General features: G+C 36.8%; 3 protein-coding genes across 3 annotated transcripts; 1 reads left to right on the forward strand and 2 right to left on the reverse strand.

Annotated features, from left to right (window-relative positions):
- Positions 1-6482: 6482 nt before the first annotated feature.
- On the reverse strand, positions 6483-7712 carry LOC145045123 (uncharacterized). The gene is made up of 4 exons (XM_078993461.1): positions 7638-7712; positions 7413-7539; positions 7163-7277; positions 6483-6837 (listed from the first exon to the last, which is right to left on the reverse strand). Exons 1-4 carry the CDS (start codon positions 7710-7712, stop codon positions 6483-6485), a joined length of 672 nt encoding a protein of 223 aa, XP_078849587.1.
- Positions 7713-7764: 52 nt separating this feature from the next.
- LOC145045124 (uncharacterized) lies at positions 7765-8948 on the reverse strand. The gene is made up of 3 exons (XM_078993462.1): positions 8884-8948; positions 8422-8570; positions 7765-8060 (listed from the first exon to the last, which is right to left on the reverse strand). Exons 1-3 carry the CDS (start codon positions 8946-8948, stop codon positions 7765-7767), a joined length of 510 nt encoding a protein of 169 aa, XP_078849588.1.
- A 103-nt stretch (positions 8949-9051) lies between these two features.
- Positions 9052-9578, forward strand: LOC145045125 (uncharacterized). Its single transcript, XM_078993463.1, has 2 exons — positions 9052-9131; positions 9230-9578. The coding sequence occupies exons 1-2, from the start codon at positions 9052-9054 to the stop codon at positions 9576-9578; spliced, it is 429 nt and encodes a 142-aa protein (XP_078849589.1).
- Positions 9579-22552: the final 12974 nt, after the last annotated feature.

Genomic DNA, 22552 nt, shown 5'->3' on the forward strand with positions numbered 1-22552 from the left:
TTGAAGATTGCCTTGGACTCGGCGAGTCTGTTCTTGGACTCAGCGAGTCAAGTCGCGAAACCCCAAACCCTTCGAGTAAAGGCTCAGTTTAGTGAGTTGAGTGGGGACTCAGTGAGTTGGACAGGACAGAACTCGGAAATCAGTGAACTCGGCGAGTCAGTAGACTGACTCGGCGAGTAGGGTCAACATGGAAGGTTGACTTTGGCCAACACTTTGACTTTGTTCAGAGTTGAGTTAGTTGACTGTTAGAGGTCTGTCAGGCTAAGTGTCGCTTTGTTATTGGTAGCTCGGAGAGTTAGAGGAGCAGCGTTTCAGACGGTGGTTGGTTAGCAGTCCGCGGGTTACCAGCAGAATTCAGCAGTTCCTGTGAGTTTCCTTCCAGTAGGAACGGGTCTAAGGCTACAATGTCGGCCCGTTCAATTTACAATAGTTTCTGGACTTCGGTCCAATTTAGTAGTTAGTATGTTTGATGGCTTCATGGCTCAAACAGGATTCATGTGTCATGTGTTATGTGTTATGTGTTCCGGGCTACGTCCCAATGCAGTATGCAGTATATGTGTTCATGCTAGTTGATGTGTTATGCTATGCTATGTTCAGTCAGTTTCCGAACTTCAGTCTGATGCAGGGGGCAAGGCCCCAGTTAGTCCGGACTTCGGTCCGATGCAGGGGACAAGGTCCCAGTCAGTTTCCGTACTTCGGTCCGATGCAGGGGGCAAGGCCCTAGTTAGTCCGGACTTCGGTCTGATGCAGGGGACAAGGTCCCAGTCAGTTCCGGACTTCGGTCCGATGCAGGGGGCAAAGCCCTAGTTAGTCCGGACCTCGGTCCGATGCAGTGGACAAGGCCCAGTATGTGTTTTATATGTTATTGTATGGTATGTGGTAGTTTGGGGGAGATCACTAAGTTTCGTGCTTACGGTTTCAGTTTTTGGTTTCAGGTAATCAGTTTTCAAAAGAGGAGCTCGGAAGGATTGTAGTGGACACACCATAGTCAGCTAGCCTGGGATGTCTTACTCTGTTAATAAGTTTGTATTTCGAATTAATGCTATGAAATTTTGCTATGATTTATGATACGGTTTTTATGAATATGGTTTTAGTAATGTTTAAAAAAGAAAATTTTAGTCATGATATTTGGGACGTTACAATAGAAGAAGAGTCTTGACAACTCCGTCTTCTCAAAACCTGGTCATCGTACCTGTCTACTGGTGACCTGAGAATACAAGTTATTTTGAAAGCGAGTATCAACATTTAAGCTATTGAATTCATAAGTATTTTAGTGTCATTGATTTGTAAAGTTTGGAAGAAAAGACTTGTAAATGTTAAATGAAAGAGTTTGTATAAGTATGAAAACACAAGAAAATCCCATATTTCCTACTAGTATAAAAAGGTAGTCTTCTACCAAGACCCGACTATTTTGAATGTTTATTTCTATGTAAAAATGAAGGTTATGCCCAAGCACAACTATTACTTATGAATATATAGATTACCTCATCGGTTATGTGAACGTGTCACAAAATAAAGATAATATAGAAATCATATAACAAAAATATAGATTATCTCGTCATTTATGTGAACATGTCACAAAATAAAGATAATACAGAAATCATATAACAAAATGTAGATTATCTCATCGTTTATGTGAACGTGTCACAAAATAAAGATAATACAGAAATCATATGCCAAAATATAGATTATCTCGTCATTTATATGAACGTGTCACGAAATAAAGATAATAGACTCGACGTGGTATTCACCAAACTTGTTAACCATAAACATACGCCGATGTGCAGTTTCCCTCTATAGTTAGCAGCCGGGGTGTGGAATTGTCAGTCCCGTAGAGTATAATCGTTTTCCTAGTATAGTATGTAGTAGTATCTCTTCATATAGTATGTAGTAGTATCTCTTCATATAGTATGCAATATATTTGCATGGACTCATGAATGAACTGACTCTTGTTTGATTCCTTGTACTAGGAATAGTAATTAGTATCTCCTAAACTATATCTATTATAGTTTACTAGTAATGTATGTTTAAGAATAAATGAAAGTATTCCTTTGCTACCCAAAGGTATTGAACTGCTTGATAGAACTTTTATGTCTATATATGTATACATGATATATAACTAATATTTAGACGACATTCGGACGAATAACCGATACCCTAAGGCCACATCCCAACGAGGAAAAGGAAATAAAGAGAGCTAGCAGTCCTAAGTCCTTTAAGCATTACTCATATAACTATACATATATAGGCATGCAATTGACAATATAAAACTATAAAATAAGTTTTGTAGAACATTTGAAAAGTTTAATAACTAAGAAATGATGACTTGATGTCAATTTATAAAACGATTTGAAAGTAATTTGTTTAATAAGACAGTTTTAAGTATAAGAAAACCTTTGTTTGAAACACTATTTGTAACAGAGTTTGAAAGGAAACATACCGTATGTAATACAGTTTGATAAAAGGTTTTAACATGTAAAAATGTTTGTCGTAAACTATACATATTATAGTTTTTCCAAAAGTGTGTTTCGTTTGTATATTAAACCCTAGTGAAATGCTCACTTGTTATGTAAAGTATAACTTTTGTAGTGACATAAATGAACACATATACACAAAGTATAAAAAAAGTGTTTGATTCATATATATATATATAACAACATATTTCATTTGAAAAGACAAGATTTTATCGTGATATATTTTGCATACGAAAGTTTCCATATAGTAGTTATGAATCACATGTGATTCACTTGACAAAAATAGTATTGTGAAACTTTATGTTACACATGATAATAACCATGTGTTTACTTTTATTCCCCCCCCCCCCCCCTTAAAATCGTATAAAAGCATTTATAAAGCATTTGAAAGTGTAGTTTATAGGGGTATGAACTCACTTGATAGATTGAAGGTGAGACAAAAGTCGAGCAGAACTTCGACGGAAAGAAGTCGTCTTCTCGGAAATCTCAGGACTTCGGTACTTGCGTCGTGTGTTGGAGGTGTTACCGAGGCTTCGGGGTAGTTTAGAGGGGCTTACTAGGGTGTAGAAGTAGGAGAAGTGATAGAATTGAACAACCAAAGCCGACTGCCCTCGATTCCTATTTATAAGGTGAATTTTGGGTCTCACGTCGTGAGTTTTTCAGAACGCGCATCGTGAGTCAGCTTCGATTCGCTCATGGCATGCGTCACACGTCAAGTGGCTCTGGAAGGGTCATTGAAGGGGCTCACGTCGTGAGTTTTACAAAACTCATGTCGTGAGTTCTGACACAGAATCGGGATTCGTGCCCTGAACTTCAAAAATTCATAACTTTCGGATCCAAGCTCCGTTTTCGACGTTCTTTATATGCACGCGTAGGCGAGATTATTCTCTACAACTCTCGTTTAGACTCCGTTGGCTAATTTTGAATTTATTTTTAGTATATTATTAACATATTATCTTTATATTATTTTTAGTAGGCCGGAACACGAAAACTCCGTCATAAATCTGTAACTTCTTCATCCGATGTCCGTTTTTGTCAGACTTTTTACCCTTGCGCTACTATTGTTGAGACCTTCGATTCTCATTTATTTTGTGTCGGCTAAAAGTCTCTCGATCTCTATTTGGACGTTTTTTTTATCTACGTTTACGGTTTAATGATATCTAAAACTTTCACTTAGATACCTAAGGTTAAAAATTATTGTATTGAAACTTCGCGTTTTACATCTATCAATGTTGCTGGTTTTTGCTACGAATCTTAGATTGGTCATAACTTCTTCGTTATAACTCGAATTATAGTGCTCTTTATATGTACGAAAACCTTGATACGATTACTACCACTTTATTTAACCGAAATAAGATTTTAGGAATGTTAAAATTTTACCTAAATTTGACTGGTGTTAACATTACATTGTCTCGAAATATCGGGTTGTCACATTATGATACTCGGTATTTGGGTTACCAACCCCACATAGGAAATGATTCGGTACAGGGCGCTACACATTACTTTCCTCATGAATTGCTATAATCTCTGCATGGTTAGAAGAAGCAACAACTAAAGTTTGTTTAACAGAACTCCAAGAAAGTACTACTATCTCCATAAGTGAATAAATAACCTATTTGGGATCGATCTTTGTGCGGATCAAACAAATATCCAACATCTACATAACCAATTAACTTCGCATTTGATAAATTTGAACAATATAAGCTCATATCCATTGTTCCTTAAAGATATCGAAGAATGTGTTTGACTCCATTCCAATGTCATTTTGTTGGGAAAGAACTATATTTTGCTAATACATTTATCGAAATTGGTCCTTTTTGTAATCTAATTGCCTTACCACCATCGGGTTACTCAATGGATGCAATTTCTCCATATAAAACCTTTTAAGCACCTTTTCTAGATAACTGATTGATGTACAAAAACTCCCTTTTTGGTGTGCTTAATTTGAATACCCAAACAAAATTTCGTTTTCCCAAGATCTTTCATTTCAAATTTTTCTTTCAAACAAGAAGTGGTCTTTTCCGGTTCTCTAGAAGTTCGAGTTATGTTCAAATCATCTACGTAAACAGAAATTATCACAAATTTTGATCTGGATCTTTTTATGAATACACATGGGCTAAATGGATCATTTTTATAGCCATCTTTCAACAAAAATGTACTTACACAGTTGAACTGCATACAGCCAGACTGTTTCAATCCATACAAAGATTTATTTGATTTTACCGAATATACTTCTTGAGAATTAGAAGTGTGTGCTTCTGGCACCTTAAACCCTTCTGTGATTTTCATATAAATATCATTCTCAAGTGAACCATATAAATAGGTAGTAACTACATCCATCAAACGCATCTCTAGTTTTGCATGTGTTGCCCAACTTATTAGATAACTTAATGTAATTGCATCAACCACATGAGAGTATTTTTCTTCATAGTCAATTTCCGGCCTTTGGGTGAGACCTTGTGCAAAAAATATTTTTTTATATCTGACAACTTCATTTTTCTCATTTCTTTTGCGCACAAAAACTCATTTGTGTCCTACTGGTCTTTCTCCATTTGGTGTACGGACTGCAGGTCCAAAAACTTTTCGTTTAGTAAAAGAATTAAGCTCTTTGTTGATTGCATCTTTCCATTTTTCCAATCTTTTCTATTCCAACATTGCTCTATAGATTCAAGTTCAAGATCTTCTTTTTCTTCCATAATCTTGCGCACAACAAGATATGCGAATTTATCGTCGACGGATGTCTTATTTCGGTTCCACCTTATTTCTGACATGATATAATTTATTGAGTTCTATTCATTTTCATAATTCCAAGGTATATCAATTTCTTTTATTACGCCATTGGGCTCTTCTAGAGCTTCATTAATCTTTTCAAGAGATTTTATTTTCTCTTTTGGATAATCGATTGTATTTGATCCCTTTTGTTTTCGAGGATTTTTACCTTTGGAACCGGCTGGTCTTCCACGCTTTAGACGTGCCTTAGATTCATTTGTAGTTGTATTTTTCCTTCTGTGATATTAATTCTAATTGAAGCATTTACGGTTGGTACATGAGACTTTGTTACTCTCTTAGGGCCAGTAAATGCATTTGGAAATTGATTTGCTACATTTTATAAATGAATTATCCTTTTCACTTCAAGTTCACATTGACTTGAAAGAGGATCTAAATATTGGATTAGGTGTCTAAACCAATAGCTAAATTGGTATATATTTAAATTGTTAACAAAGTCCTTTTAGGTTGCCCTCAGATCTGGTAATTTAATTGGATGACTTTTAGAGAGAGAGATTGATTTATTAATTTATTATATGATTAATAAATAGCAATAAATGATTTTATTAATATGTAATGAGAATAATATATTACTTAGAAATAGTATTATTTAATTAAGGATTAATCATAAATTAATTGGAATTAATTTTGGGATTAATTAGATTAATTGAAATTGCAAGGACCTAAGTTATAATTGTTCAATAGCTGAACAAGAGAGGGAATCTAGAAGAGTCTTAGGGTAGCCGAGGCTTCCTTAGGGTTCTAGAATATGCCTTGGAGATAATTAGGAAACTAGATAATTACCTGATTTATGATATTTTAATCAAGTAAGGGTTATCAAGGATTCCTAATGTAGCTATAAAAGGGACCTTAGGGTTAGAAATTTTGGCCACTCCTTCTTATCAAGAGATAGCCAAAATTCACTTCTCATCCTCTCTCCTAAGAAGTTTTCCTAGTTGTTAGGTTTTGGATATAAACGAACAGAGACACGAGATTTATGGTGCTAGCTTCCAAGGTTTTTCAATAAGGATTGTATGATTGTTAGTACAACAATCAAAAGGTATGTAATCTTCTATAAATTTTGAAATTAAGCAGGGTTATATCGGTCTTGTTGTTTAATAGAATGTTACTTTAATAGTGTTATGATGAGATCTAATAGGTTACATATACCCTTGAGTGTATAAAGATTTATCCGCGTTATTGCATGTAAAACTCATCATTAGTATCGGAGCGTATGCTTATCTAACAATTAAATGTACATTTCTTGAACATGAACAAAACCCAAATCGGAGGAAAGACAGAATCGTCATTTTGTTGCGGCACTATGTCATGGTGGTCTTCCGTCACCTTAGCTAATTCTTCTTTTTCAACGGCACAAATCAAAGCAAAATTCAAAATATCATCACCCATCTGATTTCTTAAATTTGATTTCACAAGCATCATTGCTGAAAAACATCTCTTAATCGTTGTGGTTGCAACGGGTAAACCCAACATCAACTTTACTAATCGATACACCAAGTAAAAAGGAATATGTTTTCTTGTTTCCACCATAACTCTAGAAAGGTCAGCGATTCCATTCAAGTTAGAAACCGAGTATCTTCTTTCATAACATCATAATAAAAATCAAGTTGTTGCACAAGATTCCTCATTTCCTTCTCCGTAAAATCATTTTGATATAACATACTCAATTATACAAACATTGATGCGTCAAATTGAGAAAATGAGCAACAAGGACTCAGAGTTGCTATATTTGTAAGCAATTCAGATCTTGTCTCGCTAAAACGATCAATGGAATCTTGAAGTTGTATATCAAGAACCATGCAAAAGATATCAACTTTATAATGATGTAGATCATTGATGTTGGTATTTTCTCTCTAGTTCCTTGCATAACTTTCCAACATGTCTACTTTGTAATTTCATACTTTTCACAAAAAGTATATACTTCCTCTAAAACATCTTCAAATCCATCATCTCTAAACTTTTGCAACTTTTTCTTTTTCAGTTGCACCAATGAAACCGCTTCAAGGATTTCTTGATCTTTTTAAAGAGCTTGAGACAACATATTTGTAAGCTCTAAATTGTGCAACATCAAGTGCAAATAAAACTCAAAATCAAATGTTTCGATATACAAAGTAATATTACGTGCTTGGCTCCGACAAAATCCCTTTATACCTTGCTTTTCAACATATTCAAGGACATTAATAACCTCCGGGAATAAATAAACCAAACTTGACATTGTTTTATAATGATAACCCCATTCTTTATCTTTGGCTCGTATAAGTGAAAGCTCTTGGTTTAACTTTATCCCAGTTTCAATTTCATTATTACCAATTGCTTCTTGCACTCTTTTTTATAACCTTCTCGAATCATATCTTTTTGATGACAAGAAGCACAAACCACATTCATAACAAGGGAAAACATATTGGAGAAGTTTCCAACACCAGTGTCGTTTCTTGCAATTACCACAACCATTAGTTAAAGTTGGTGAAAAACTAATGTACATAAAAAGCCAAAATTTTATCTTTCAAATTATAGCTTTCAATCCATTGTACTCACCTGATATATTGCTTGCTCCATCATAACCTTGTCCTCTTACGTTTTTCATTTTAAATTCATGTTGAGAAAATAAAATGTCTATGGAATATTTAAGAGATTTGGAAGATGTATCTATGACATGAGTAATGCCTACAAATATCTCCTTAACAAGCCCAAGTTTACCAACATATCGCAAAAACACGGTCATTTGTTTTTTCTTTGATATATCACTAGACTCATCAACTAATAGCGCAAATACATCATCACCAATTTCTTGAAAGATAGCTTTAAGTATTTCTTGTGAAAATCAATAAGCTTTTAATATTTGGTGAAACCACTTGTTTATTCTTTTGAGCATTTTCTAATGTAACTTTACGAACATCCTCACAAAGTTTCCGAACTACTTTTATTGTTTACAAGTATTGTCCTCTATGCAAAGATATTTTCGACTCGTCATGTCCACGAAATGGAATGCACTATTAAGTAAATGTTTAAACACCTCAACGGAAGCATTTAATCGGATGCGATAGTCTTTCCTTGCACTTTCACTTGGCCTATGAAAGGCAACATAAATGGATTGATATTGTTTCACTAGATCTTCACATTTGTTTAAGGCTTCGTCGTGAAAACTATTAATCCTACCAACATGCCTCAACATAAATGAATTGATGTTGTTTCACTAGATCTTCACATTTCTTTAAGGCTTTGTGCCCCAAAAGTCTTTCTGATTTTTTCCAACCATCAAAGCCCTCAGTGACAAATGCATCACTACTGGCTTGTTGTCCAATATTATCTCTAAATAAATAACAACATAAACAAAATTCTTTATTCTTCTTAATACTATACTCTAGCCACTTACCATATTGATTAAACCATGTATGGACAAAACTATTCGAAACCTTGACATTTCCTTTTCTTTTACCTCCTTGATTTCCTCTCCGTCACATATTGTATTTCCTTGTATATTCCCTTAATTTTTGTTGCCTTCCTTTTGTCATCATCTCTCTGTTGTATATGTATTTGTTTTACTTTATGAAATATATGCCTTTTGATATCAATTTGTATATAGTATCAGAGCGTCTGATCCAAAAAACAAAGAAACAAAAACCTTATTGACCCCATGACCAACACCGACGCCTCTGGAGACAAGAACAAGAGTGGAGGAGAATCCATCAATCACAACTCTCCTCTCTATCTACAGGCCTTCGACTATCCAAAACAGATGCACGTGAATGAAGTGCTCACCGACAAGAACTACAACGACTAGGAATAAGAAATGATGAATTTTTTGTTTGCCAAGAACAAAACCGGCTTCATCGATGGCACAATCAAACGACCTGAAGTAGGGTCAGACAAGTATCTACCCTGGATGCATTGCGATGCAATGATCAAGGGCTGGTTGACTACGGCTATGGAGAAAGAAATCTGAAATAGTGTGAAATATGCCAAGACAGCAACAAAAATTTGGCAAAATTTGAAGGAAGCTTTGGAAAGGAGAGTGACACCAAGGCGTATGAACTAAAGCAGTCGTTGAACTCCACCCGACAAGACTACACCACCGTTTCAGCGTATTATACCAGACTTCGCGTTTTATGGGACGAGATGGAATCAGTCCTTCCTATGCCTCGATGTTCATGTGACGGTTGTTCATGTGGGCTTGCCAAGAAATTAACCGAACTAAAGGAAAAGGAAGGAACTTATGAGTTCCTAATGGGGTTGGATAATCAATTCAGTGTTATTAAAACACAGATATTAGCCATGAAACCAATTCCAAAATTAAGCACTGTGTACCTTTTGGAATAGTGTCTAAGGCTACAACTATATTAGGCAAGTATTTGACCCGATTGTGCATGGTCCTTTTGGGTTGCCTTCACCATAGCAACTTGGCAGGATGATTTATTATGAGAGAATAGATATTATTGATTTATTATGAGAATAATATAAGGAATAATAATATTATTTGATTAATATAAGTCATAGATTAATTAGTATTAATTTGGTGACTTAAAGAGATTAATTAAATAAGAGGGTATAAACTGTCAATTGTTTGATAGTTACACTTTGGCTGTAAATCCTTATAGGATAGAGGGTGGACGATTTCTAGGGCTAAGGATAGCCATAAAATCGTCCAAGGCATATATAAGGAAAGGATTAGGATTGCTTAGAGTCTAAGTTATCCAATTAGGGTTTAAGGGTAAAACCTTAGTAGCCTTACAAGTATAAATAGACCCCTTGGGATAGGGAAATCAGCACCTCTTCTACAGCAAGGAAACCTTGGCTGATTTCCTACTCTCTCCTCTCTCTCAAATCATTCTCTTTGCTAGTTGGTGTTTGTAAGCCATTAGAGGAGTGACAATTATCACTCTAAAGCTCCAAGAACAAGAAGATCAAACAAGTGTTTCAAGGTATGCTTCTAACTCTGGTTTTGTATTGTTCTTATACCTAATTAGCCATTAGAAGTATTGGATTCAATGCATGTTTAATTAGAGAAACCTAGATCCAAGCATTAGGGTTTGTATGTGCACATAGGAATGTTCATATGACCAAAACCCATCAGTGGTATCAGAGCCTAGATTGGTTTCTATTAAATTGTTGCTTGATTGTTTGAATCTTACATGCAAAATTCGAATTTTATGATTCTTAGTCATGGACTCGGCGAGTCCCATAGTGGACTCGGTGAGTTGGCCTGACTCGGCGAGTCCAGATTGGGTACTCGGCGAGTCCGACCGTCAGGAAGAGCCAAAATCGGGATTTTTTCATATTTATCTTATGGAAACTTACCTTTATCATATTAGATCAATCCAAATCCGATTTTATGATATATATGAATATATTTTTGATCTAATTGAAGATATTTATCAATTAATAAAATATTTAATTTCCTTATATGATAATTATTAATTATTTTGATTAAATTGGTAAATTGTTTTTCAAGAAATAATAAATAAATCAAATATGGATAATTATGTGATTAATTGTTAATTTAAATTATTTGTTATTTGATCCTTTATGTTTTAAATGTTTAAAACTTGTCCTCAAGTTTTGAAATTTATGTTTTGTGATTAAAAAGTCTAATTTAGACAATTTAAATTTCAAACCCTAGAATTTTACAAGTTTAAAATCCAACCCTATACTAATATAATATTACAAGATTAGTATCTATATATGTATAACTTAAATGCTAGTCTTACCGTTAGTAGACCTCATTCACGAAGCCGGTCTATAAGGTGTGTATAAGGTTGCGGCCTATAAAATGGCGCTTAATGGGTGTACACTCACACCCACCGCTTGCTTGATCGGTGGATGATCGTTAGCCGAACGGGTAGGATAGGGAAACCTCATCCTCTCATTAAAAGTATAATATGAAAAACAAAGTAACTACATGTTTTCTTAAAATTTCCCAATCATAGTTACTTTAGGAAAAGTGAATTGATGCAATCCCATGAAATTACACTTTGCACCTTGCTAAGAAGTTAGTGGAGCGTGTGTGGTTTACCGGCACACTAATTGGTTCTAAACGAAGGTGGCAAAGGGTGATTCATTGTTTATCATAGTTCGATGGAGCGTTTGTGGTTTACCGGCACATCAAATAGTTGATCGTTAGAATGAAGGCACCATGTGAATTTGCATGGTAATTCACACCCGCTTTGTGATCCTCGGTATCCCAGTCACAAACAAGAGGGGCATATCGAGATTTAAACATGCCATTGAAAAAAAGTTTCAATGAATCTCATCCAAAACTAGGAATTATCAATACATTTAGGACTTAAAGTTATGTTTTTCATGGTGGAGAATTAGTGAATCGGCATTCACTTAGCTTCAAATTGTTTGCATATTAGATTACGGCATCCCTTTTCTAATGTGTAAATATTGTTGTTGGATCCTAGCCCTAATTTTCTTATTGGGTGATAATTAGGGATTCATATTCGAATCTATCTTTGTCCTTTCTATTTGTAGATGTCGAACGCTAACAATGCTGCTGCGAGTTCATTCACTTTGATGAGCCTTTGTCAAAAGGTCACCTTCGATGGAACGAACTTTAGCGAATGGATAAGATACATTTGCACGATTGCTCGCTATGAGGATAAGGAGTATGTCCTTGATGAGAAGCTCGAGAAAATCAACCCTAAAATCGCTACTTCGGCCGAGATGAATGCTTTTGAAACTCACGAGCATGATGCAACGAAGGTACATTGCATCATGATCGCCACTATGAACTCCGAATTCCAAAAGTCCTACGAGGACATGTATCCATACGAAATGCACCAAGACTTATTGGAGAGATACCACCAAAACGCGAGACAAGAGCGTTATGAGATTTTCACAAACATGATTTCCGCTAAGATGGGTCATGGAGAGTCTCTTACCGTGCACCTGCAAAAGATGCAAAGGTATGTCGACCGTCTTCGCAAGTTAAATGTTGACTTTGGGGAAGACTTGGCGATCGACATAGTGCTTCACTCTTTGCCTCCAAGTTACAATCAATTTAGGATGACCTATCACATGAACAAAGAAGAGGTCACCCTAAGCAAGCTCCAAGGACTCTTGAGGGTCGCTGAGAGCAACTTCAAGGACAAGTCTGTTGCACCAACTCCCAATCCGCCCGCCGCTCCTGTCTTGTCAATGGGACAAGGAAAAGGAAAGAAGAGGAAGACTTCGTCTAAAAACTATCGCAAGGTTAAAGCCCGAGATGGTGCCTCTTCTAGTGGGACCAAAGTTGATCCCGCTAAGCCCTGCCCTAACCCAAAGTAGGCAGAGTGCCACCACTGCCACAAGATAGGACATTGGAAAAGAAGCTGCCCAGAGTACCTGCAAGCCATCAAGGAAAGAAAGATCAAGCCATCTTTCGCAGGTATATACACAATTAAATCTAACGATTCATCTCATGATATTTCTTGGGTTCTTGATACCGGTTGTGGTTACCACATTTGTTCTAATGTGCAGGGACTAAGAAGAAATAGAGACGTGGAGCATGAAAGAATAAATCTAATCATGGGGAACAGAAGATCATCGCCTGTGACCAAGATTGGAGTGTATTCTTTAGTGCTTATGAATGGTTTATCTTTAGATTTGAACAATTGTTGCTATTCGCTAGAAATGGCTAGAAACATCATTTCATTTCATGGTTTGTTTAGACAAGGTTTTAGATTTTCTTTTAATAATAAGAATGGTTCTATTTTAGCTTATCTGAATGGTGTCTTTTATTTTGAAGCTATACCATGTAATGGAATTTATGAAACTGTTATGATTGTTGATAACTTAGGAAATGATGTTTTATGCATGGATTCTTCCAATAGTATGGATAAGTCATCCTTGTGGCATTGTCGTCTTGGACATGTCAACAAGAAACGCATAGCCCAACTCCAAAAGGATGGAGTGTTGGAGTCATTCGACCTTAGGGAAGATGACACACGTGAGTCTTGTTTACTTGGAAAGATGCCTAAGTCACCCTTCGCTGGTACGTGCGAAAGGGGTGAGGGTCTATTGGACCTCATACATACCGATGTGTGTGGACCGTTTAGATCTACCACGAAGGATGGCAACCGCTTCTACGTGACTTTTACTGATGACTATAGTAGATATGGGTATATCTACTTAATCAAGCAAAATTCAGAAACTTTTGAAAAGTTCAAAGAGTTCAAGAATGAAGTGGAGAATCAATTGGGCAGGAAAATCAAGATGCTTCGATCCGATCGAGGAGGAGAGTACCTAAGTCTTGAATTCCACGATTATCTCAAGGAGTGTGGAATAGTTTCACAATTGACGCCACCTAGGAGACCGCAATTGAATGGTGTGGCAGAAAGGCGTAATCGAACCTTGTTGGACATGGTTCGCTCTATGATGAGGCGTGCTTTGCTATCTATCTCTTTTTGGGGCTATGCCTTAGAGACTGCCACCCATATCCTTAACCGAGTCCCTACTAAGAAGTTTGCCAAAACACCTCACGAGATGTGGACGGGGAAAGCTCCTTCGTTAGCACATATCAAGGTTTGGGGTTGCGAGGCTTTCGTAAGACGAGATACTCACGACAAGCTCGAACCTCGTAATGAGCGATGTATTTTCATCGGCCCGCAGAAATCCTTTGGATATCTCTTCTATAGACCGAAGGACAATGTTGTCATTGTTGCGAGGAGAAGAGTTTTCCAAGAGCGAGAACTCATAGGCCAAGGAGACAGTGGGAGGCAAATCGAGCTTGAAGAAATTCAAGAGTCGATATATGAAGGAACCTCTACCGCTGGTGCTCAACCCGAGGAGGACACTCCGGTTGAACCGATTGACATATCATTACCTCTTAGACGTTCCGAAATAGTTAGAGTTCAACCCCAGTTGTATGGTTTTCATATTACTATCGAAGGGGACACGTATATTAGTGATAGTACACTAATAAACCTTGATGAACCTAATAGCTATAAGGAAGCCATGGCAGGCCCAAAGTCTGAGAAATGGAAAGAGTCAATGGATAGCGAGATCCAATCCATGTATGATAACCAAGTTTGGAATTTGGTTGATAATGTACCCGGATGTAAGACCGTTGGATGCAAATGGATCTTCAAGAAGAAGACCGACGTGGATGGAAAAGTACACACGTATAAGGCGCGATTGGTTGCGAAGGGCTTTACTCAAACTCCCGAAGTTGACTATGATGAGACCTTCTCACCAGTTGCGAAGATAAAGTCTATTAGAGTGATGCTAGCTATTGCCGCATTTCATGATTATGAGATTTGGCAAATGAGTGTCAAGACCGCTTTCCTTAATGGGAAGTTGGCTGAGGATGTTTTCATGGCTCATCCAGAGGGGTTTGTGGATCTGAAGCATCCGAATAGAGTGTGCAAGCTTGAGAAGTCCATTTATGGACTTAAGCAAGCATCTCGCAGATGGAATCTTTGCTTCGATGAGAAAGTCAAAGAGTTTGGATTTGTATGAAGCGAAGATGAATCGTGTGTATATGTCAAAGCCAGTGGGAGTATAGTAAGCTTCCTCGTACTATATGTTGATGATATATTACTCATAGGAAACAACATCCCGACTCTGCAGGAGGTTAAGTCCTGGCTCGGGAAGTGCTTCGCTATGAAGGACCTCAGAGAGGCTTCCTATATGTTGAGAATAAGGATAGTAAGAGAGAGAAGTAAGAGACTAATAGGACTTAGTCAGAACACTTACTTAGAGAAGGTACTAAAACGTTTTAGTATGGAAAACTCGAAGAAGGGAGAATTACTGATACAAAGTAATGCCAAGTTGAGGAAGACTCAAAGTCCGATTACCGAAGCTGAGATAGTTTAAATGAGCCGAGTTCCATACGCTTCCGTAGTTGGCTCAATCATGTACGCTATGACTTGTACTCGCCCTGATGTAGCCTTTGCTTTGAGCATGGTTAGTAGATATCAAGGTAACCCTGGCAGAGCCCATTGGATTGCAATGAAGAATATCCTTAAGTACCTTTGGAGGACGAAGGAATGGTTCTTAGTCCTCGGAAGGAGTGATGACTTGAAGGTGCAAGGGTATAGTAACGCCAGTTTTCAAACTGACAGGACAACTAGCGTTCGCAGTCAGGCTAGGTCTTTACCCTGAATGGAGGAGCAGTGACTTGGAAAAGTTCTAAGCAGGAAACCGTAGCTGATTCAATGTGCGAATCAGAGTACATTGCGGCGAGCGAAGCGTCGAAGGATTCAATATGGCTGAAGAACTTCATTGGTGATCTTGGAGTTGTACCTGCCATAAAGGAGCCAGCAGTTGTCCTGACCAAGGAACCGAGGGATCATGCTAGATCACGTCATATCGGCAGAAAATATCACTTTATTAGACATCTTGTAGAAGAAGGACAACTCGTAGTGAAGAGGATATCATCAGAAGATGACCCAGCAGATCCGCTTACGAAGGGCCTGAGTAGGGTTAAGCATTTGCAACATGCTAGGAGTATTAGGTTGAAGGATGATATTAGCATATATTAGATAGTATTAGAAACGTGTAATAGATAAATGTAATTAACATTTGATGATTAAATAAAGGAGTTTTATTTATAAGTAATGTTACTGTCTTATGTAAATTGTTTAACTATTGTTTCACTTTGCATGTTTTGACTTCCAGAATAATTGAGTTTATTAAGAATAATCGAATTATTCAAATTATCCAGAATCGTTCATATGTCGGAAGTAGATATGAATGAATATTGTCATGAATAGGTATGTAGATTGTCTAAATGGTATTAAACATAGCAAAAGATTGCTGCAACGTTCATGAGTGCTTATGAACTAGTTTTGAGCATTGGAACAAACCCGCGCTTGCTGGAATCACCTTATGGAATGTGATAGAAAAGGGTGATCGCAAGACGATAATATCATATAGTCTTAAAACGTAGATATATGGTTTGTTATTTGTTAATTGATTATACATTGATAATGCGAAAACGCATTGGTAACTCAATGTTATAAAACGCATTGTTGTGTATAGTTGATTAATGAATAAGTAAATGCATATAAGTCGAAGTTTATCTATAACTTTTATCCTAGGAAGGAAAAAGCGATATCTCGGCTGCTCGATGATTTAATTTGACTTATGTGCCCGGTCCAGTCAGAACTGAATTGATGTGTTTGATTAAGTTCTATGTCAAATAAATCGGAGATCGAGAAACCAAATGCTAGACTAATTATTCCATAAAATTGTCAGCATGATATCTAACAGAGGTCTGTGTGATCCCTTATCTAAAGGACAAGATTGATTAGATCAGATTTTGATAGCGTCTTTGAGAGCTACGATTGCAAATCTGATTGCTCTTGTACATATAGTTACTAGACTTATCCAAGTGGGAGACTGTTGGAATAGTGTCTAAGGTTGCAACTATATTAGGCAAGTATTTGACCCGATTGTGCATGGTCCTTTTGGGTTGCCTTCACCATAGCAACTTGGCAGGATGATTTATTATGAGAGAATAGATATTATTGATATATTATGAGAATAATATAAGGAATAATAATAGTATTTGAATAATATAAGTCATAGATTAATTAGTATTAATTTGGTGACTTAAAGAGATTAATTAAATAAGAGGGTATAAACTGTCAATTGTTTGATAGTTACACTTTGGGCTGTAAATCCTTATAGGATAGAGGGTGGACGATTTCTAGGGCTAAGGATAGCCATAAAATCGTCCAAGGCATATCTAAGGAAAGGATTAGGATTGCTTAAAGTCTAAGTTATCCAATTAGGATTTAAGGGTAAAACCCTAGGAGCCTTACAAGTATAAATAGACCCCTTGGGATAGGGAAATCGGCACCTCTTCTATAGCAAGGAAACCCTGGCCGATTTCCTCCTCTCTCTCATCTCTCTCAAATCATTCTCTTTGCTATTTGGTGTTTGTAAGCCATTAGAGGAGTGACAATTGTGACTCTAAAGCTCCAAGAACAAGAAGATCAAACAAGTGTTTCAAGGTATGCTTCTAACTCTGGTTTTGTATTGTTCTTATACCTAATTAGCCATTAGAATTCTTGGATTCAATGCATGTTTAATTAGAGAAACCTAGATCCAAGCATTAGGTTTTGTATGTGCACATAGGAATGTTCATATGACCAAAACCCATCAGTACCATCTCGTGGCTGAGGACGAACAACAACGTTTGATTACTACTTCTAAGAAAGCCACTCGTGAAGTCACTGTCTTCCAGGATTGTTTTCAAGGAAAGCGAGATCAAAATCATAATCAACAAGAAAATAGGTGGATGAAGACCGATAAAATCACCGAAACTAGGCCCTGCAGTCATTGTGGAAAGGAAGGACATGATGGAGATGGGTGTTTCAAGAGGATCGGATACCCTGAATGGTGGCCAGGAGAGGGAATGGGAGAAAATCAAAACCAAGAGCTGCCAATGTAGAAACAAAATGTGTCCTATACCTAGCATGACGGAGGAACAATACGCCAGTTTTCTGAAGTTGTTTGGAACAGATCAAGAAGAACCTGTTGTGGCTAACATGGCAGGTAGGATAAATATAAACAATGACTGGGTTGTGGACTCGAGTGCCACCGATCACATAACCCACCAACGAGACCTCCTTGAGAATCTTTTAGTAAATACCGCTGAAAGACCCGTTACCATTGCAAACGGGGAATCAATCCCTATAAAAGGGAAATGTGAAATTATATTCAAAGGAGGAATAAACGTTAAAAGGATTTCTTTTGTACCAAACTTTAAATGCAACCTTCTGTCAGTTAGGAGACTCACTAAAGATCTTAAATGTGTTGTAACATTCTTTCCTGATTTCTTTGTTTTACAGGATCTAGAAGTGGGGAACTTGATTGGAGTGGGTGATTGCAATGGTGGTCTCTATTGGATGGGGGGGGGGGGGGGGAATAAAAGAAGGAAGAAAAGCAATGGCGGTTACCGTCCATGCATGACATAAGCTTCTTGGGCACGCATAAAACATGAAATTGTCTCATTTTAGTTTTCTTAAAGATGCCTCTTCAAATTCTGAAATCAAAACGTGTGATTTGTGTAATAAAGCAAAACTCACTCGTTTACCCTTTCCAACCAGTAGTATTAAAACCAACAATTATTTTGATTTGATCCATTGTGATGTTTGGGGGAAGTACAAGAGGCCATCTCTAACAGGAGCCAATTAGTTTCTTACCATAGTTGACGACTATAGTAGGGCAACATGGTTATACTTGCTCAAACATAAACACGAGGCAGGTTCTTGTCTAAATGATTTTTAGGACATGGTGAAAACTCATTTTGACAAGAACATTAAAAGGATCAGATGCGATAATGGTGGAGAATTCGTATCAAACAAGATGAACGATTTTTACAGGAAACGAGGAATCATATTGGAGACTACTTACCCACATACCCCTCAACAAAATGGGGTAGTCGAGCGAAAGTATAGGCACCTCTTGGAAACCACACATGCCTTACGTTTTGAAGCAAACCTTCCCACTATCTTTTTGGGGGAGTGTGTTCTTACGGCTACATACATCATTAACCAGTTACCTTCTAAAATCATAGGAGATAAAACTCCATATGAAGTCTTATTCGGAAACCAACCAGAATACGATCACATGAGAGTCTTTGGATGTTTATCCTACTACAAGAATAATGAAACGAATGGAGACAAGTTTGAACCAAGAGGAAAACCGGGAGTATTTTTAGGCTATCCTCCGGGCAAAAAGGGGTACAAAATTTACGATTTGGGACAAAGAAAAATGGTGATGACGAGGGATGTGAAATTCATAGAAGATATATTTCCTTTTTCAAAAACGGAATCAAAGAATATTGAGGAAGAGATATTTGAAGACTTGAATCCTATCTCGTAATACGATGAACCACATTAAGATCTTACTGAAAATGTGGTGACAGGGGGGAGATTCTGCAAATAATAATGAAGAAACACACAACATGGAAAGTATTTTTGAGGAGCAACCAGAAAATTCTGTTGAAGAAGAGCAAGGCATGCAAAGTAACAGTACACATAATGAAGACATACACATTGAAAATCATGTGGGACCACCTGTTATCCAGCAAGAAATAGAAGAAGATAGACAAAGGAGAAAAAGGAAACAACCAGGTCATCTAAGGGATTTTCAAGTAAGGCTTCCTCATCCATTGACCACACGCAACCCGTCTCCAGCCAAGCATCCTCAACGGTACACCCATTATCTCATTATGTTTCTTTTGAGCAGTTTTCTAACACTCACAAAGCCTTTTTTTTTCTGCCATCAATAATCATGATGAGCCAAAACACTTTCATCAGGCAGCTTAAAACGAAAAATTAGAGAGAAGCCATGCGAAAGGAGCTGCATGCCCTTGAGCAGAATGGAACATGGACACTTGAAGAATTACCAAAGGGAAAGAAAGCCACTGATTCAAAATGGGTATACAAGACCAAGTTCAAATCGAATGGTGAGATAGAAAGATATAAAGCGAGGCTTGTGGCGAAAGGCGTTACACAAATGGAAGGAGTGGACTATCACGACACATTCTCACCCGTCGCAAAGTTGGTAACCTTAAGAATACTTCTTGCTATTGCTGTGAAACGAAAATGGGATATTCAACAACTTGACGTCAAAAATGCATTCCTACACGGAGATCTAGAGGAAGAGGTCTACATGAAAATTCCTCAAGGGTTCTCGAACAAATATGAAATGAGAGTTTGCAAACTCAAAAAGTTGATCTATGGCTTGAAACAAGCGTCTAGAAACTGGTACCATAAGTTCAATATTTTCCTCATTGGGCTCGGTTACAAACAATGTAAGGCTGATCACTCTTTGTTTACCTACAAACTTAGCAATACATATGTGTTAGCCCTTATATATGTAGATGATGTTATTCTCGTTGGAAATGATGTGAATCAGATTGAACAGACGAAGATCAGTCTTGACAAACAGTTCAGTATAAAGGACCTTGGCCCATTGAAGTACTTCTTGGGGATCGAAGTAGCAAGAACATCAGAAGGACTTGTTCTTAGCCAACATAAATATACATTGGATATTCTTCAAGACAGTGGAATGAAGGGTTGCAGACCTAGTTCGTTCCCATGGAACCAAACCTCAAACTAGACAAGGCAGAAGAAGAAGAAGAAAAGGTTGATGCAAACCAATATCAAAGACTTATGGGTTGATTGCTATATCTACAAGTCACTCGTCCAGATATAGCATACCCTGTGAGCATCCTGAGTCAATTCGTTGGAGACCCACGACGTGTTCACATGGAGGCTGCAAACAGGGTGCTACAATACCTTGAGACTACCATTGGTCAAGGCATTCTACTACCAAACACAAACGACACCAATCTTGTGGCTTATTGTGATGCCGATTGGCTAGGATGCCATTTTAGCAGAAGATCAAGATCAAGATATGTGCTTTTATTAGGGGGAGCCCCTATTTCCTGAAAATCAAAGAAACAATCCATTGTATCCCGCTCTTCAGCAGAGGCGGAGTATCGATCAATGGCTACTGTCGTTAGTGAAATCACATGGGTCCGTTGGCCAGTTAAAAGAACTTGATGTTATGGTGGATGGTCCCACACCATTACTCTGTGACAACCAAGCAGTGAAACACATTGCGAACAACCCCATTTTTCATGAAAGGACGAAACATGTTGAAATGGATTGCTTCTTTGTACAAGAACGAGTTGAACGAAAAGAAATAATGCTTGTGCATATTCATTCCAAACAGCAGATAGCCGACTTATTTACCAAACCCCTTGGTTCTCATCTCTTACAATCATTACTTGTCAAGTTGGGCATTCAGAATCTACATACACCAACTTGAGGGGAGTATTGGAAACCTTGACATTTCCTTTTCTTTTACCTCCTTGATTTCCTCTCTGTCACATATTGTATTTCCTTTTATATTCCCTTAATTTTTGCTGTCTTCCTTTTCTCATCATCTCTATGTTGTATATGTATCTGTTTACTTTATGAAATATATGCCTTTTGATATCAATTTGTATAAAAACCTCTTAGCTTGTTCCCAATTTTTGTTTTTGAGAATTTATGTCCATGTGGTTGACAAGTAGGGTTGTTCAAAAGTATCCGCATCCAAAAATCCGATAAAAAGTTATCCGAAAATTAGGATATTTGAATTTTCGGATATCCGAATTTTTGGATTTGGATTTATAAATTTTTTGATATTTTGGATATTCAAAATCCAAAAATATGGTTTTTTTTTTTTAATTACATTTAATATTTAAATCGTAAATTGAGAAGGTATATACGTTAAGATTAACAAGTCTGCATCATTTGTCAATTTTCATGCTCTCGTTGCTCACTAGCTGTGACCGTTTTTCAAAATTCGTAGTTCCTCGTTGACTTATATTCTTTCCATTCTCCAAAGTCCAACTATATGTTTCTTCATGTATTACAATTGATAACCATCACATATATGTAGTTTTTGGGATTCACTTGAAGAATGGTTCATCTAGCATTTAACTAGACTTCTATTCTTTAATTTCGTTGACTTATATTCTCTCTTTTCTCTCTAATCTCCAAATTCATATTTTGTTATTGTCCTATAATCCTTAATATTTAATAACTATTAGTTTATTATTATGAATATCTAGCATTTAACTTTGTCTGCGATACCAGTAAACATTAGCCACAAATGCACTAGAATCGTCAAATGGGTTTTTCTTTTTCTGAACTTTTTGCTTTCGAATGCTAAAGTAACACGTTCATTCATTTGTTTATCGGTTAAATGGTGCTTATATTTTCATAGTGCTTAGTTGGATTGGCAAACAAAATGCCGTTGACTCTCCGCAGTCTTAATGGACCTTTATTTATGGCTTTAAAAGTTGTGAAGTATATGCCTTCGGGCTAATTATAAGTTCGATTTCTTTGGGCTAATTAATGGATATCAGCAATTTTAAAAAGTCATTTCGAATTTTCTTCTTTCGACAAAAAGACAAATCAAATAAGTGGGTCGTTGAGGGATAGGCTTTTTTTTTTTCTTTTTAATATTATGATATCGAGTTTCAAATTTCGAGAAAATGTTTTTAGACGTTTACTTTATTTGTAGTCAAAACACCCTCAAAAAATTTTCTTTCTAACCAAGCAAGCTTAAAAAGACACCTATCATTGGCTACTTCTAATTTACTCGGTGTTGTGGACCATTTTGAGAGCTAAAAATGATTTGAATTTCGATAAGAATAGATTTTCTCCTTACAAAATGGCGGATGATATTCAAATAGCTTCGTATAATTGGCTAAAGAATAGATCTAAGTTTAGTTTTGTCTCTTGGTGTTTCTCCCTATTATGCTTATAATATGTAACTCCAACTGTATTGTTTTTTTG

This window comes from Lactuca saligna, chromosome 5, assembly GCF_052625555.1.
Source record: "Lactuca saligna cultivar CGN05327 chromosome 5, ASM5262555v1, whole genome shotgun sequence".
NCBI lineage: Eukaryota > Viridiplantae > Streptophyta > Magnoliopsida > Asterales > Asteraceae > Lactuca > Lactuca saligna.

Bases quoted from the DNA above. Each gene is read 5' to 3' on its own strand.
- LOC145045124 (XM_078993462.1), bottom strand. From the start codon at position 8,948: ATGGATTCTCCTCCACTCTTGTTCTTGTCTCCAGAGGCGTCGGTGTTG. The intron at 8,571-8,883 runs GTTTTTGTTTCT...TTATTTATTTAG, and splicing joins TTGGTCATGGGGTCAATAAG to AGATAATATTGGACAACAAG. The intron at 8,061-8,421 runs GTTGGTAGGATT...AAATACTTAAAG, and splicing joins ATTCATTTATGTTGAGGCAT to CTATCTTTCAAGAAATTGGT.
- LOC145045125 (XM_078993463.1), top strand. From the start codon at position 9,052: ATGATGAATTTTTTGTTTGCCAAGAACAAAACCGGCTTCATCGATGGC. The intron at 9,132-9,229 runs GTATCTACCCTG...ATGCCAAGACAG, and splicing joins CCTGAAGTAGGGTCAGACAA to CAACAAAAATTTGGCAAAAT.
- LOC145045123 (XM_078993461.1), bottom strand. From the start codon at position 7,712: ATGGTTGTGGTAATTGCAAGAAACGACACTGGTGTTGGAAACTTCTCC. The intron at 7,540-7,637 runs GTTTGTGCTTCT...ACTGGGATAAAG, and splicing joins TTTCCCTTGTTATGAATGTG to TTAAACCAAGAGCTTTCACT. The intron at 7,278-7,412 runs GTATAAAGGGAT...CTCTTTAAAAAG, and splicing joins TGAATATGTTGAAAAGCAAG to ATCAAGAAATCCTTGAAGCG.